Consider the following 15689-nt stretch of genomic DNA (forward strand, 5'->3'; position numbering starts at 1 on the left):
GCTCACATGGACCGACTGGCTACGTGGCCAATGGATGGTAGAGCTTGAAAGAGTAGGGTTCTTTTAACTCTGGGTCCAGACACCTACTTCCAAAAAGGAGTCTAAGTGGATATTAGGAACCACGTCAAGTGTCCACAGCAGAAGGAATTAATGACAGAGAAGCAGTTACCTTGGGTAATGGAAGAGTTGAGAAGCCAAAGAGAAGAAGGTGAAGTAACTCAGAGGTAAGCACCAATGAGGAAACCCAGGGAGGGGGGAACAAAACCCAAGGGCCGGGGCCAACCGGGGGAAAGGGAACCGCAAGGGGCCTCTTTGATGGGAGCTGGACAAAAGGAGGAACATCCCAGGCTGCTAAAGAAGAAGCCTGTGATTGGGACAGAGGGCAAGAAATACTTCTGCCTTTTCCTTTCTCCTACCTTCCCATCTCCCACCAGGGCATGTCATTGGCCAAACCCAGCCAGGAGCCAGCTGATGAGAGACTGAGAAATGCAAGCTGCAGGGGTCTGTTCCCTGTGAGAGGAAGTCGAGCACAGAAGACAAGGAATGAGTCCCTGGATGGACAAACAGCTCCTGGAGTGGACAGAATACCATCCCCATATCCATTAATTAATTAACTAATCATTTCAAAAATTATTCATTGAGCATCCGCCATGTGCCAGGCACTATGCTAGACACTGAAATACACTGAATCCTTTTTTATTTATCATAGGAAAGTTTCAGTGGAAGCAACTAGAGGGAGTAGATGGGGGGTCTAAGTCAACTTTTTGGGTGGGTGGGGGAGTGAAGTGGGGGAGGAGTTTGAAGCTAACCTTTATGGAATTAATGGTAGGTACCAGAGACTTTACATACATTATCTTACTCCATCACTTATTCCTCCAAATAACTCTATAGATTATTATAATAATACCATAATGATGTATTATTATTCTTCTTCTTCCCATTTCACAAATGAAGAAACTGGGGCTCAGAGAGGTAAAGCAATTTTCCCATGTTACACAGCCTGTAGGTAGCAGAGCTAGGATTCTATCTCAGGTCTGTCTGACCCTGAACCCCTGTTCTGTCCACACAAGGTCTTATCCCTGGACTTCTAGCATCTCACAGGTACTACTCCTGGAGTTTGTGCAAATGGTTGGTCCTCAGCTCTTGCAGTATTGTAGCCCCAGAGAGTAGGACTTCCTGGTGGACATCCCACCCAGCAGGGGTTCAGACAAGGTACAGCACTTGACTCTGAGTTCTGATTGTTAAGCCTTGTCACCAGTAGTTACAAACACTGTAAGCCTTAAAAAAGTGAAAATGCATATTGTGAGCTTACTCATTGGTTTTACTAATGACCTATTGATTTAAAAAAATCTCCTTTATTTATTGAGTTATATCACCTCCTGGGGTCTATAGTTCTGGGAACAGATTGTGTTTTAAAATGTTGAAAGGTAATTTTCTATCATACAATGGAATTTAGAATCTGAAAGCAAAAATGATTGAAAACAAAACAAAATGAAAGAAACAAACATTTCTTTAAGTTAAATATTCTGAAAGATGAAAGGCGCCTCTAACCATCAGATTGTGGCATTTGCCAATCTCTCTTCTTCATTCACTTATTAAGAACACATTTATTGAGCACCTACTATGTGCAGGCTTGTTGAAAGGACTAAGAAAGTATTATCAAAGTGATGCTCATACTTAAGGAGACTGTCAGTATTGTGGAGGAGACAGACTGTACACAGAAGTGGAATTTCAAGTCTAGGAAAGTGAAAAATAGAGAACTTTGTAGAGTAATATGTGAATGAGGAATTAAAAGTGAGTAAGCCTTGACCAGTGGACAATGAGGAAGGGTCCTTCCCTTCAGAGGGAATGGCAAGAATGAAGGCAGAGATCCTGAAAAAGCAAGCACATTGGGGGAGCTAAAGAGTTTCCTGTCTCATAAATATCGAGTGTGAAGAGATTAGCAATGGGAGAAGGGACAGAGGAGGTAGGCGGGGGTTAGATTACAGAGGGCTCTCCATGCCGTATTAAGGCACTTCAGTGCAAGTAATCATGCTGGGCTCTGCAGGGCATCCACATACAGACTCTATTTTCTGATTCTGTGAAAGGCTATTTCAGTGTGAAATGATCAAGATTCATTCCCACATGAGCTAACCATTAGCAAGAAGGATAACTGGTGATGTGAGGTATGGAGCTGATGGTCAGATCTGGGTCTAAAGCTTAGCTCCATCACTTAGTAAGTTAATTGATCTCTCTTAGCCTTGGGTTCCTTAGCAAAAAGGGGCCAATACCATATAGTTCACCAAATGTTGGGAGGATTAAGCTCTTGAGAAATTTCAGAGGATGAAACTTGTAAGGACATTAAGAGAATGAAACAACAAACCACAGGCTAGGAGAACATATTTACAAAAGACATATCTGTTAAAGAACTTGTATCTACAATATACAAAAATACTCTTAAACCTCAACAATAAGAAAAACAAATGACCCAATTTTAAAAACATGGGCAAAAGATCTGAACAGACACCTTAGCAAAACAGATATACAGGTGGCAAATAAGAATATGAAAAGATGTTCAGCATCATATGTCATTAGAGAAATACAAATTAAAACGAGATGCCTCTGTACACCTACTAGAATGGCCAAAATCCAGAACACCAACACCACCAAATGCTGGATGTGGGGCAAAAGGAACTCTCATTATTCATTGCTGGTGGGAAAGCAAACTTATACAGCTGCTGGGGAAGACTAAACACACTCATACCATATGATCCAGCAGTTGCTATCTCTGGTATTTACCCCCAGGAGTTGAAAACTTATGTCCATACAAAAAACCTGCACTTGGATGTTTACAGCAGTTTTAGTCACAATTGCCAAAACCAAGATGTCCTGCAGTAGGTGAATGGATGAACAAATTGTGATATACCCATAAATGGAATATTATTCAGTGATATAAAGAAAAGTTATTAAGCCATGAAGACATGGAGGAAACTTAAATGCATACTGCTAAATGAAAAATGCCATTATACATAAAAGGTTTCATAGTGTATAATTCTAACTCCATGGCATTCTGGAAACGGCAAAACTATGGAGACAGTAAAAATATCAGTGGTTGCCAGGGACTTGGAATAGAGAGGAAAGAATAGAGAGATGGAGCACAGGGAATTTTTAGGGCAGTGAAACTATTCTGTATGATGCTGTAATGATGGATACATGACATTATATTTGTGTACATACCAAAAACCTGTACGACACAAAAGCGAACTCTGAAAACTATGGACTTCAGCTAATTATAATGGATCGATATTGGTTCATCATCTGTAACAAAAGTATCACCCTGATTCGAGATATTAATTATAGGGGAAACTGAATGTGGGTGGGAGGGAGGGAGCATATGGAAACTCTCTGTGTATTCTGCTCGTTTTTTCTGTAAATCTAAAACTGTTCTAAAAAAAGTGTAGGGTAGTGTTTGGTACACAGTAAGTCCTTAAAAAAAGGTGGTTGTTGGCTGGATGAGAGGCAGGTCATGAGCTGACGACAAGAGATGCTTAGAAACTCAGTGCTCCCCATTTTCTCTTTGTCCCAAAGGTAAAAACCCACCTTTGTGCCAAGACCAAGAGCTGTGTGTGTACTTGTTAAAGGGCAAGACTCAGCTGTAGGACCGCCAGAAAGGCATTGTAAGGAGTAGCAGTGTCCTCATGGTTTATTTATTCCTTGCGGGAGATGCTAATATTATTCTCTGTCCCCTTCCTCGTCTAACTTTATGTAATTAGAAGGATAAAAAATTGTGTTTATTCACATGCATATGGAGAAAGATGGGGCAGCGGACGATGTGCAGGAGTTTATACAAGGTAATTTACAAGCAGCCCAGCACATTCATTATGCCCTATCTACATTTTGCAAGCTCGAAAAACAGCTAAATTGGTACTCCCGGTTTGATATTCAAGACAAGAAGAATTGAGAAGAGTCATATAGAGGAGAAGCAAACTCCTCGATGGTGATGTAAGAGGAAAGTGCAGGAGCCCAGCTCCATCAGGCTCTCCGCCGAGGTTGGGAGACGGGCTTGTGGGAGGAGAGAACGGTTGGCAGCCTGCAGGGGGGCGGGGGGAGGTATGCTACAAAGACTGGAGATCCAAAGAGCCCCCCGAACACAACTCCAGGGAAACAGAAACATCACCCCTCTGGGATCAATCTGTTCCTTGGAGTTTTAGGACCAACATCAGTGGTATGTTGGCAAATGTTTAACAGACAGCTCTCTGGAGGAAAAAAAGGCCCTGACCTGTAACGTCTGCTGATTTCTGTGGTATAAATACTCCCACTATGATTGATTTCAAGCTACCAACATGGCAGCAGCTAGCCCACAAAATTCCTGAAAATTTAACAATCTGTTCTTGCAAGCTGGTAAGAATCAGCTCCAGGACACCGCTGACAGAGAATGAAGCCTTACCAGCTCCCAAAATGCCTTGCCTGATCTGATGGTTTGGGACCTACTTCCCAGAGCAGCCTCATGCCCTGCTCCTCACACACTACTCTCATAACTGTACCCTTCTTTAAGTTGCTCAAATGTGCAATGACTGCTCTGACCTCAGGGCCTTTGCACGTGTAAAGGAATACCGCCCCCCCCCCACCAACCCCACAAGGCTGGCAATACTTCCTTCTTTAGCTTTCAGCTCAATGGTCCTTCCTTAGGAAGTCTCCTGTGATCTCTCCATCCCAGACTCTGAAAACTCCTTGTACTTTTCTTCCGAGCTCTTATAGCAGTTGTAGTAACTGATTCACCTGTGGCTCTCCTTCAAACCGTATTTAAGGAAGGGTGCCTATTTATCGAATTCCTCTACAGCGTGTGGCGCATAGCAGGTGTTCAGTAATGATCTGTTCAATAAACGAGTTCGTATTTGTGTCTGAAAGGCGGAGAACCAGAAAGGGGCGGGCCCCTTGCTTACAGCCATACAGTTGGGTTTAGGTAACCTGGCCTGGGACCCCAGGCTCTTTATTCTACACAGGGCTGGCAGAGCATGTCTGGATCCTGTGCTTGAATTCTTTCTTTCCCTGTAGTGGGCTCCTTACCCGCCTGCAGACCCAGCCTGTCCTGTCCCAAGGTTGGTAGCCAATTCTTGCCTTCAACAGGGAGAGGTAAGGGATTCGCTAGGCTCTGGAGGCAGCCCTGAGGTCTGTCACGCATTAACCATATCACCTGCGGCAAACTACTTCCCTTCCCCGAGCCTCAATTTGCCCAACTATAACATCAAAATCATATCTACCTTAGTAGACTGTTGCGAGGATGAAAAGAGGTAAGATATGAAAGCACCTGGAGTGTTGTAAGAAATCAACATAAATGTATAAATTCAGTTTTATTATTCTAGACCAGGGGTTTTCAAAAGATAGCCCTTTGAACAAAAGTATCGGTAACACCTGGGAATTTGTTAGAAATGCAAACACTTGAGTCCCAGCCCAGAGCTACTGAATAAAATTTGGGGCGGAGTCCAGCAATCTTTACCTTAACAAGCCCTCCAGAAGGTTCTGATCATATTTGGGGTCAAGTGGTCAGACCAGTGTTCAGTTATTTAGTGGAGAGGCACCCTGACTATTTAATTTGTCTTGGGAAAGACCAAAAGATCTTACTGGAACTGGGCTATAATATTAGAGATCCACCTTGTGTTAGGTGGTGAGGTACAGGAATTTACCTGTGTGGAGTGTGTAATGTTCCAGGTACTATTCTAGAGGCCTTATGGATGCTATGCTATTTGATTCTCATAGTAACCCTGTGAGGTATATATCATCGCCCTGTTTTATAGATGAGAAACTCAAGGTTCCAAGAAGTTTTACAACTTGGGAGAAGGAATAAGGTTGAGAGGTTTGTTGTAGAGTGAGGGGTCCCCATCCCTTCTGGAACTCCAAGACCCATTACCCCCCAGCCCTCCGACACTGTCCCCTCCCATTGTGTTCCCAGGCCCACCCAGAGGAGCAGGCTCAGTTTTCTCCTTGGTACAGTTCCACCTCTCTAAACAAATCAAAACTCCTCTTCCCTTCCCCCACCATCAACAGTAATCCAATAAATTGCCCTTCTCAAGTCACGTCCACTTAAAGAGAAAATCACTTCAGAGAGGTGGGGCTGGGGAGACACTATCATTTGAATATGTGATGTTCCTTCTTCCTGTCTTCTGGGCACTGAGGAGGGAAAAGAAAAGATGCAATTTTTCAGAGAAAAGAGATTTGACTCATTACAATGAATTGTGGAGCTGAAAAATCATTTTCTAGAAGAATTGGAAATGTTAATGGCATCATCTTGCACAAGTGGATAGGGAGGAGGCAGGCAATCCTGCCGAGACCGCCTGGGTACCTCATTGAAGATAAAGGTCTGCACATTCAATCTTGATTGAATTACCATTATCAAGAGGGAGGGTGGCTTGAGTATGAGTGGGAAACGGCCCGACATTCTGTGTTCCTTCTTGTTCTAGCAACTCCATGCTGGCTGAGGTTGGGCCGCTCCCCTCTCCGGGGCCCTGCGAGGAGCCGCTCCAATAGACGAAAGCTTTGGGGCAGCAGAGGGGCAGAGCATTGAGAAGAGTTAGAGAGATAGGGGCCCATCTAATGAATTTATTGTTTCATACTAAGCGGGCTGCCCGGACCACACCCCACTAAGCAAACTTTCCGAAGAAAGAAAAGGCTTCTTATTTGATTTCCTTCAGAGGCAGACTCTGAGACAAGGATTTGAGTGCAAGGAGTTGATCTGGGAGGTGATCCCAGGGAACACTGGGAGAATGAGAAATGAGACGGAGAAAGGAAGGAATCCAATAAGGAGTGTGTCATCAAGCAAGTTACCACTGGAGACAACTGGACTTAATTTTGTTAGGGAGCTTTGAAAGATAGTGTGGAACAAGCATCTCCAAGTTGTTCCGCCTCAGGGAGAGGGACCTGGGGTACTTACACACCCACTCCATCAGTCATCAGTTGAGGGCTGCTCCTGGGGACGCTTAATTTCCTGTCAGTTTGGGCCTGCCCTGCAAGTAGGCAGAGAGAGCTCCACTGGACAAGTCCTCTGATGGCCAAGGATACTGCAGATTTCTGCACTAGGATCAGGCTGGAGGGACGCCCTCCAAGACCGCAAAGAACAATGGCCGCCAAGAGTTGGGAGCTCTGAATGAGTCATCTATTTTGTCAACCCAATTCTATTTCCCCAGAAATCAGCAGAGAAATCTGCTGTGAGCAAAAGCCTCTGGGTTTGTTCTGAGCCCAAGACCTTCCCTGGAAGTCAGAACAGCCTCTCTGATGAGCTCATCCCTGTCTGCCATCTGTTCTGAGGTCAGAGCCCTTACCCCATTCTCCTCCAAGAGCATGATGTGTCTTGATGCAGAGGGGCTCCTGGGTGGGGAGCACGTGGTGTCCTGGCAGCATGAGCCCAGGGCTCTAGTGTTGGCTGTCCTACAGACTGGCCGATCTAGGGTAGGGTTCCGGATTTCTGGACCATTGCTTCTTGCTTGTCAACTCAAAGGGCCTAGACCAAGTCTCATTGAGATTTAAAAGTCTGCGCACCAGATTCAGATTCAATATTCACCTTAATTTGCCCTCCTTGTGCTGAGAGATGAAGAACTGAGAGATGACGTGACCTTGCTGAAGGTCGTGAATGAGTTAAAGGGCAGAAATGAGACTAGCTTCGGGTCTGCCAAACCCATGTCCAATACTCTACACCTGAGCCCAGGGCTTGTCTTAGACTAGGGGAAAAGAAGTCTAAGAAAATGTAGCAGATCTCTCGTTTGCCCTTCGGACCCATCCCCCAGCCTTCTGCTCCTGGTTCTCTAACCCTGGGGCTGATCTCTGTGGACAAGATGGGTTCTCAAACTCGAGCATGCATCAGTGTCACCTGGAGAGCTTTTAAAAACACAGATAGCTGGGCCTCACCCCCAGAATTTGATTCAGTAGTTTGAGATGGGGCCCAAGAATGAGCATTTCTAACAAATGCACAGGTGATGCTGCTGCAGGGACCACACTTTGAGAATGGCTGGACTAGGTCTACAGATTCCCTTGTCCTCTGGCTTCTGGTTGGCTTTAGACCATGGAAAGCATAGGCAGAAGACTGGACAAAGAGGGGAGAGTGCCGTCAAGGTACTTATTCTTTCTGGTCCCTCTGTTGGGTCACCATGGGCTCACTGCTGCAACACCGCTAATGTCACACCACCAGTGAAATCGTCTTTCCCTGGGTCTTGGTGACCTCTCCCTACCGAATCCTCTGTGGCCTGGGGGAGGTCTTTAGCCCCAGTGTACTGCGCGATTCCTTGTAGTCTCCCTGCAGCTGGCTCACAGCATCACAAAAATTTCACTTGATTAAATTCTCTGCAAATCCCCTATGTGAGGGTCCCATCTGTTTCCTGCTGGGACTCTGCCTGATCCCAGAAGGGGAGCCTCATTTTGCAAAATTTCCTCTTGCCAGTCTAGGAAGCCCTTTCTAGAACTTCCACATGAGGAATGCTTCGGTATTCTTGAAACTTCCCCTTGTTCACAGTCTCTGCCCAGAGCTACTTGAAAGCAAAGAAATCTTTGTTCTGTGTTCCCCATTCATTTCCTTCCCTTTCACTTCCTTTCCATTTCCAGTCCCTGGAAACCCGACTGTCTCTATTACTAAATTCTAAACGGCATCATTGGAAGAAAGGGCTTATTTAGCCAAGGTTTCTCTTTCATTGTTTCATTGGCAGTCAGTACCCTCCCTCCCTCTCTTCCCCTTTAATCTTTTCTGTTCTCCCTGGCCTGGGCCTTTGTCCTCCACTCCAGCCTCTCAGTGCTCTGGGTTCCTTAAGATGCTAATCACACCCGTTTTCTTCTTATGCCAAGAATATTTCTATTTATCAAGCCAGGGCAGACTTTGCCTTTGGGAGGGACACATACAAGGGCAGGAACATTTTCCGCTCCTCTGGGCTGTTTCTCGGTTACTTTTCTCATTTCAATGGCAGGACCTCCCTCCCCACACCTTCTCCCCCTCTCCCATCCCCCACCCCACACACTTTCTTGTTCCCCTGTATATCTTACGCTGGTTTTGAATCCACTGGCTACCTTGGCACCGACTCATTACTGAGCATAGACGTGTTTCAGCCCTGTTTGTTAGAGTTATTGACCCTTAAATTAGAAAGAAGATTCAGGTTTATCTAGCCCACCAAGGTGGTGTCATCAGGTGTTTGAATTCTCTCTGCCTCTGTTTGAGTTTCCCCAGAAGTAGATATAAGGTGAGGATTCCAGGGCAAGTACTTTACATAGGAGGAGAGGGCACCAGTGGGAATGGGGGAGAGGGAGACAGCCCAGAGAAGGCAGCTCAGAAAGGGTGAGTTTTCAAGTCCATTCCTCCTGTGGGCATCTGCAGCCCCCTAGAAAAGGAGTAGAACACACACTCTCTTGGGAGGGTGAGGAGCTGGGAGAGATCGCCTTGTGCATGGACGGAGCATCCCGCCCTAGCTTTGGAGAAGGTCCTCAGGCAAAGAGCCGCAAATAGGACAGGATAAGCGTGAACCAAGTGAGGCGCCTTGGGCACACTTTAGGGAGGCGCTCTACCTCGGGGTCGTGCAGATGCAGGGTCGGCAGCTGAGAGGGGAACCTCCTGAATGTTGCACGCTGGGCGCCTCGGCCCCCTGACCCTAGTCCTGGCCCCGGAGGCTGGTGTCACTGCGCGGTGTGGTGCTGAGGTCGTGGGTGTGAGTGGGACACTGGCGGCATCTTCTGCAGCCCCGGTGGTGGAATTCTAATCCCCTTCCTTGTTTTCCCTGTTGCCTGGAATCCTGCTTTCTCAGTCACACCTCTCCCCCTCCTGTGACCCATCTCTCTTCTCTCTTCATTCGGGTTCAGCATCTTCTGCCTTACTGGAAGACATCACTTGGACATTGTTCCCAGGGTCATCTTGATCCAGCTTTCCTCCATTCGTCATTTCTGGGTGTTCTCTATTTTATTTGGGAAGCCAGAAGGCAGAGACCCACGACTCAAGCCTTTTGGGGTCATGCGGAGACCCCATGCTTTCCAACATCCAGTTCCTATTTACTGAGCACCAACTAAATGCCAGGTTTTGGGACATAGAAGTGCCAGGCAGTCATGGTCATGCTGTCACAGAGCAGGTGAGGGAGTTAGGCAGTCAAAAGATAATCATCCAAATGGCTCTCAAATTATAATGTTGACGAGGGCTAAGGAGAAGACGTGCACTGTGTTCTAGGAGTAAATAATGGGGTCATGACCAAATTCAAAAGATCGGAACAATTCCCTGAGGAGTAAGACCTGAAGAAAAAGTAGAATTAGTAGAGCAAAGAGGGGAGAAGGGCATTTTGAAGGACAGAATGTACAAAAGCCCTGCGGCACAGATGAGCACGGAAAGCTCAAGGGACTGAAGGAAGGCCAGTGTGCCTTAATCAAGAAGATCATCATGGAGAGGGAAATGAGACTGGAGAGGCAGCTAAGAGACTTTGGATAAGGAGCATTCAAGGGCCAAGGGAAAACATTGGAAGAGTTTTCATCAGAAGATGACATAGTCCAATTCATGTTTGAGGAGGTCTCTCCGGCTTCTGTCAGAGATCAGAGAGGTAGAAAGTTGGGGGCCAAGTTAGATGTGGAGCAACCAAGAAGGAGGCTGGGCCAAGCCCAGGTGAGAGCTGATAGCTTGGGCCAAGGTGCTGAGAGCAGTGGATGAATGATGAGGTCTGGAGAGATGTATAGCTTGGCTTGGCTTCCCACCCTCGGTCCCCACAGGCTTTGCACAGTTACCTGGCCCAGCCTGAATATCTCTGTCTCTCAGGCAGGCAGGGTCTCTTCACTGTTCTCTAGTCATTTATTTTTTTTTTTATCTGGACGCCACTTCTAGTAGGAAGACATACTTATACCCATTTTACAGAGCTAAGACTAGGGCTTAGAGTGATCACACAAGGTTTCACAGCCTAGAATTTAGTGACTCTATCTGAACTTACAATCTGATATGGGAGAACAGGCAAGTGACCAGATATTTTAGGGAAGGTTCCTTGAGCAGAGGATAATCAGAGTGAGCAATCACCTGAGCCCAGAAAGGAAGCCCCCCCGGAAGCAGAGACTGAGTGTCCCGGTGCCCAGCACAGGCCTGGCTCTGAGGAGGCCCATGAACCATGGGTCTTAATACACATCTCATTGTTTGAACATCTTCTCTTGCAAGGAATCTTGCTGTCTGCATTACTATCTTCTAAGAGACAAATTATAAATGTTTTCTGATTAGTTCTACCATTCATAGCCCATTCCTAAATCAGAACAGGAAGCAGCTAAGCTAAAACGTCTGCTTCTTTTCTTCCTTTACAAGCTGCCTGGATCTTATGCTTTCTTCCTCCAAGCTTTTTCTTAGGCAATGTCTAGACATTTAAACAAAACAAAGCACTGAGCTGTGCTAGAAATAATTTGTTATCCACAATCTTTTTTTTTCCTTCCTGTTTTTTTTTTTTTTTTAATTTTGGCTGAATTGGGTTACTCTGAGAGCTGAGACCAAGGAATGCTATGCGCCCAATTGGTGAGATGTCAAAAGGTGCAGGTTGGCTACACTGTGGCAGACAGAGGCTTTTGTAGATGCCTCTTCTCGTGAGAATATGTATTCAGCATCTTGTATGAGGTAACTCTGTCCTCTCTGCATCATGTTGCTTCGAAGCCTGTACTCACCAGTATTTGGCAGTGACAATACTCGCGTGTGACCAGTGCGTGGTATTTCGTTATATGGCAGTCCTTCTCTCTCCCTCCCCGCTGAACTCAATACTGCGTACCAGTTACACAAAAGCATTGCATTGATTTTGTTCAAGCCTCATCATCCCTTTCTGGGACCATTACAGGAGCCTTCCGATCGGTCCCTCTGCCTCCAGCCTCTCCCAATCTAATCCACCTTCCCGATCATCTTTCCAAAATGGGCATCTGATCATGTATTCCTCCCTTAACTGGCTTATTCCATGGCTGCACATAGATATTCAGTGAATTCTGCTTAGAACATGGTGAAATGAGATATCCACACTGCTTACCAGTGACTCAGCGAAAGTTAACCCTATGGCTAAGTGTGGCAATGGTGCCCAGGCACTGTGTCAAGAGTTTTATGTATTTTTTTTCAACAACCTTATTTTCATCATTTTAAAGGTGAAGAAAGTGAAGCTTATAGAGGTCAGGTAACTTTCCCAGGGCCCCACAGCTGGGATAGAAGCCTAGACGGTTTGATTTCAGAGGGCTCTCACTCCTCTGCACCGCTGCCTTCATTAAATCACACATCAGAGATTGCTAAAACTCATGGATGAGCAAGAGGCAATGTCCTTCCATGCTTCCCCTAGCTCTGCACAAAACACACGTTCCTCCCGCAGGCTCAGCATCACCAAATGCCTGTGCCGGTGCAGGCCCTGAATGGCAGGCACTCACCTTAGGGCCTCTGCCCCAATAGCAGTAAGGTCTGGCAGATGCCCGAAACCCTGCCTCTGGCATCACTAGAGTAGCCTTGGGCTCCTCTGAGCCCTGAGCTGGCTATTCCCTAAACCTTCAGGCTTAGGCCAGAGTTTGTGGCTCCTTCTGAGCATCAATCCTTCCTTGGGATCCTACCTTCTTCGAGTAGCATCATTCTCTTGTTTAGAGTGTTCTCAGCCCCTCTCTCATGGGCTGGATCTTGCTCCCCACTCCAAGTCACTGCCAACATGGTAAACTGCATCGGAGGGACTGCTGGGAATATAAGAGCTTCTTCCCAATCCTGAGGAATTCTTGAGCAAGCAATGCTAGGCAAGACCTAGCTTTCAGAGGCTGGCTGTCTTCTGCTTGGACCCAGCTCCCCACCTGCCCCCTGTGCCTGAGATTAGCCATGCTCTGTCATCCAGGCCAGGGATGACACGGAGACTGAAATACAGCTCCCATCTTGGCATATGGACCCAAAGTTGGAACATCAAGGATCATTTGATGACAAATTCTAGGTAAATAATAGTAATAGCTGTCTTTCCTCTTTTCCCAAAGCCTGAAGCCCTCCCAGAAGGGCACCTACAGGATATGATGTTTCCATATCGATTCTTATTGCGGTTTTCATCCTCTTTGGCTGTGTCCCACGAAGCTGTCTGCCCCTCCGGTAAGGCCTAAAAAAGAAAGGACAGAGTGGTTAGAATGGCCTGAGATAGGTGCTCTATCCAGGCGAAGATGAGCCAGCAGGGGAAATGACACCTGCTGTGATGGGTCACTCAGCATAAAGGGCTGCGTGTTCTTGCATGGGGCCTGGGGAGAACATAGACTGCCCCCCGCCATGGCCTTATTTACACCTTCATTCTCAAATGCTATTGATGCCTTTTGTGTATCATGAGCCCAAATCTGGTTCAGTAGTGTAGTCATTCATTCGTTCATTCATTCATTCACGCAACATATATTTATTGACTCTCTAATATGTGTTTGACATTGTTCTAAGTACTCAGGACACAGAAAAATAGACAGTCTCGCTTGAGCTTCCAGCCATGTGGAAGATGTAGCAAATGGACAAGAAAACATATATAATTCTAGATAGTAGAAAATGTTATGGAGAAAATAAAGCAGGATAAAGGGATAGTGATGAAGGATGAGAATTATTTCAGATTACACAGTCTGGGAGAGCAACTCTGAAAGGTAACATTCAAGCTAATTCCTTAATGACGCGAAGAAGCCACTCATACCAAGAAATTCAGGAAGTGCTTTCCAGGCACAAGGAATAATAGATGGCAAAGGTGGTAACGTATAACCACATTCAAGAATAAGGCAGGGGAGAGTAGTTTCAGAAGCATCTGGTAAGGCTGGCATAGCTCAGACTAGATGAGGCATCACGGTCACTGGTAACAGTGGAGTGTTAGATTCTAAGTGTGATGGGAAACCACTGGAGGGTTCTGTGCAGTAGAGATACCATCTGATTTATGTCTTACAAAGCGCATTCTGGCTCATGTATGGAATGCAGGTTCTAGGATGCCTCGAGAGGAAGCAGGAAGATCAGTTAGGAAGCTGCCGTAGTCCAGGTAAGAGACGATGCTACCTTGGGCCCTTGTACAAGGATGGTGGAAGTGGAGGGAGTGAGAAGTGATTATTTTCAGTCAAATGCGTAGATTTTGGTTCCCTTGGAAGCAGATGCACTGCTTTTGGAAGAAACAAGGATCTGAGGATGGGATTTGATTTGGGAGGCAGTGCTAAGGAGCAAGGGTAGGACAGTGGGGGAAGTGAGACAATCACGGGAGGGAAGTCGACGCAGGCTTCTTCAACGAGCAAGTCACCGCGGTGTGCGCCTCGGGCTTAATCCCGTGGGCCCACTTCATGCCTTAGAGTTGTCTCACCAGAGAGAGAAGGGAGTCAGAGAGTTTATCCACCAATTTACATCTATCACTGGTTGAAGACAACTCTTAGAAACTCCCTTGACACTCTGCCAGGCAAAGCACGCATATTCTTTTATATTGAAGAAGTCTTCAGGCAAAAAGTCATAGGTGCTTCTGGGAGGCAGGCATTGGGTGGGCATGCGTGGGAACAATGAGTGTGGAGGGAATGTAGGCAGGGCACCAACACATCTACGCAAGAGGGATGAAGGCTGATGCTCAGACCATTGGCTTGAAGAACTGAGTGGAGAGTCATGTCGTTTACCGAGATGAAGAAGAAACAGATGGAGGAGAAACAGGATTGGGGAGGTAGGAATTAAGTGTTGTGTTTCAGCACTTGTTGAGGACTGTGTGCTTCTTAATGTGTTCGAAACAATAAGAACAGCGGCAGCAGCAGCAGCTGTGTCCGAGGTGACTTCAACATTCAAGCTGAGTTGTTGAGTTAGGACGTTGGGTATAGAGCTTCAGAGTCAGAGTTTAGAGGAAAGAAGACATGGGAGTCATCAGTGTAAGAAGAGACAGAGAAACAACCATGTGGAATGATTTAACAGAGTTATGAACCAAGTGCTATGGAAGCACAGGGGAGGTATAGTCAGTTACCTCAAAGAGAAGGAAGATGGGTATCTAAGGGAGCAGGAATCGCTTTGGGAAAGCTGCAGAAGCACAAAGGTCAGGCCACATTTTGAGGCTTGTTCCCACCCTGCTTCCGGTAGAATGGGCTGAATGTCCTGCTCGTGGCCCTTCCTGCTCATGGCCCTTCACTGCTTCCGAATCTGCAACATCTTTAGTCTATGCAGCTCCCTGTCATCAGTGCAGGGGAAAGGAACTTCCGCTCATCTTAATACACCAGCCTTGCATTTGCCCATCTATTCTTTGTCACATCCATCCTAAGCAAGGAGGAATCTGTAACTTGATTGGTCAGAAATTCAGCCATTCAGTGGGCTATGTCTGACAGGCGGGCAGGACCACTGTTTATTAAAAACCCAGCCCACGCACAATTACCCTTTTTTGCTTCCAGTCTCCCATGTGTTAGGCCAGCTTGGGTGGGTCTTAATCTAGAGGTTGGCAAAGGTTTTCTATAATGGGCCAGATAGTAGGCAGTTTGGGCTTTGTAGGCCATATAGTCTGTGTTCTAACTACTTCTACTCAACTCCACTGTTGTAGAGTGAAAGCAGTCACAGACATAACGCAAACAAACGGGCGTGGTTCTGATCCAAAGAAACTTTACTTACAAAAACAGGTGTTGGATTTAATCTATGGCTATAGTTTGCCGACCTTCGTTCTAGAAGCATGCCCACAACCCTCAACTATGTAGTGGTTGGGTAGGTAGAATTGGTACCCATTCTGCTACCTAGCCATTCCAGATCAGATGGAGAAGTGGTGAGAGGTCCTTGA

General features: G+C 46.2%; 1 protein-coding gene across 1 annotated transcript in view; it reads right to left on the reverse strand.

Moving 5' to 3' along the window:
• The window catches only part of PTPRT (protein tyrosine phosphatase, receptor type T), a 124365-nt gene that overhangs the window by 55661 nt on the left and 53015 nt on the right, over positions 1-15689 (reverse strand). Inside the window, exon 3 of the mRNA XM_011366637.1 lies at positions 12962-13049. Within this exon, the coding sequence (XP_011364939.1) occupies positions 12962-13049 (88 nt within the window). The remainder of the gene's footprint in view (positions 1-12961; positions 13050-15689) is intronic.

The sequence above is a fragment of the Pteropus vampyrus genome, unplaced genomic scaffold, assembly GCF_000151845.1.
Source record: "Pteropus vampyrus isolate Shadow unplaced genomic scaffold, Pvam_2.0 Scaffold125, whole genome shotgun sequence".
Lineage (NCBI taxonomy): Eukaryota > Metazoa > Chordata > Mammalia > Chiroptera > Pteropodidae > Pteropus > Pteropus vampyrus.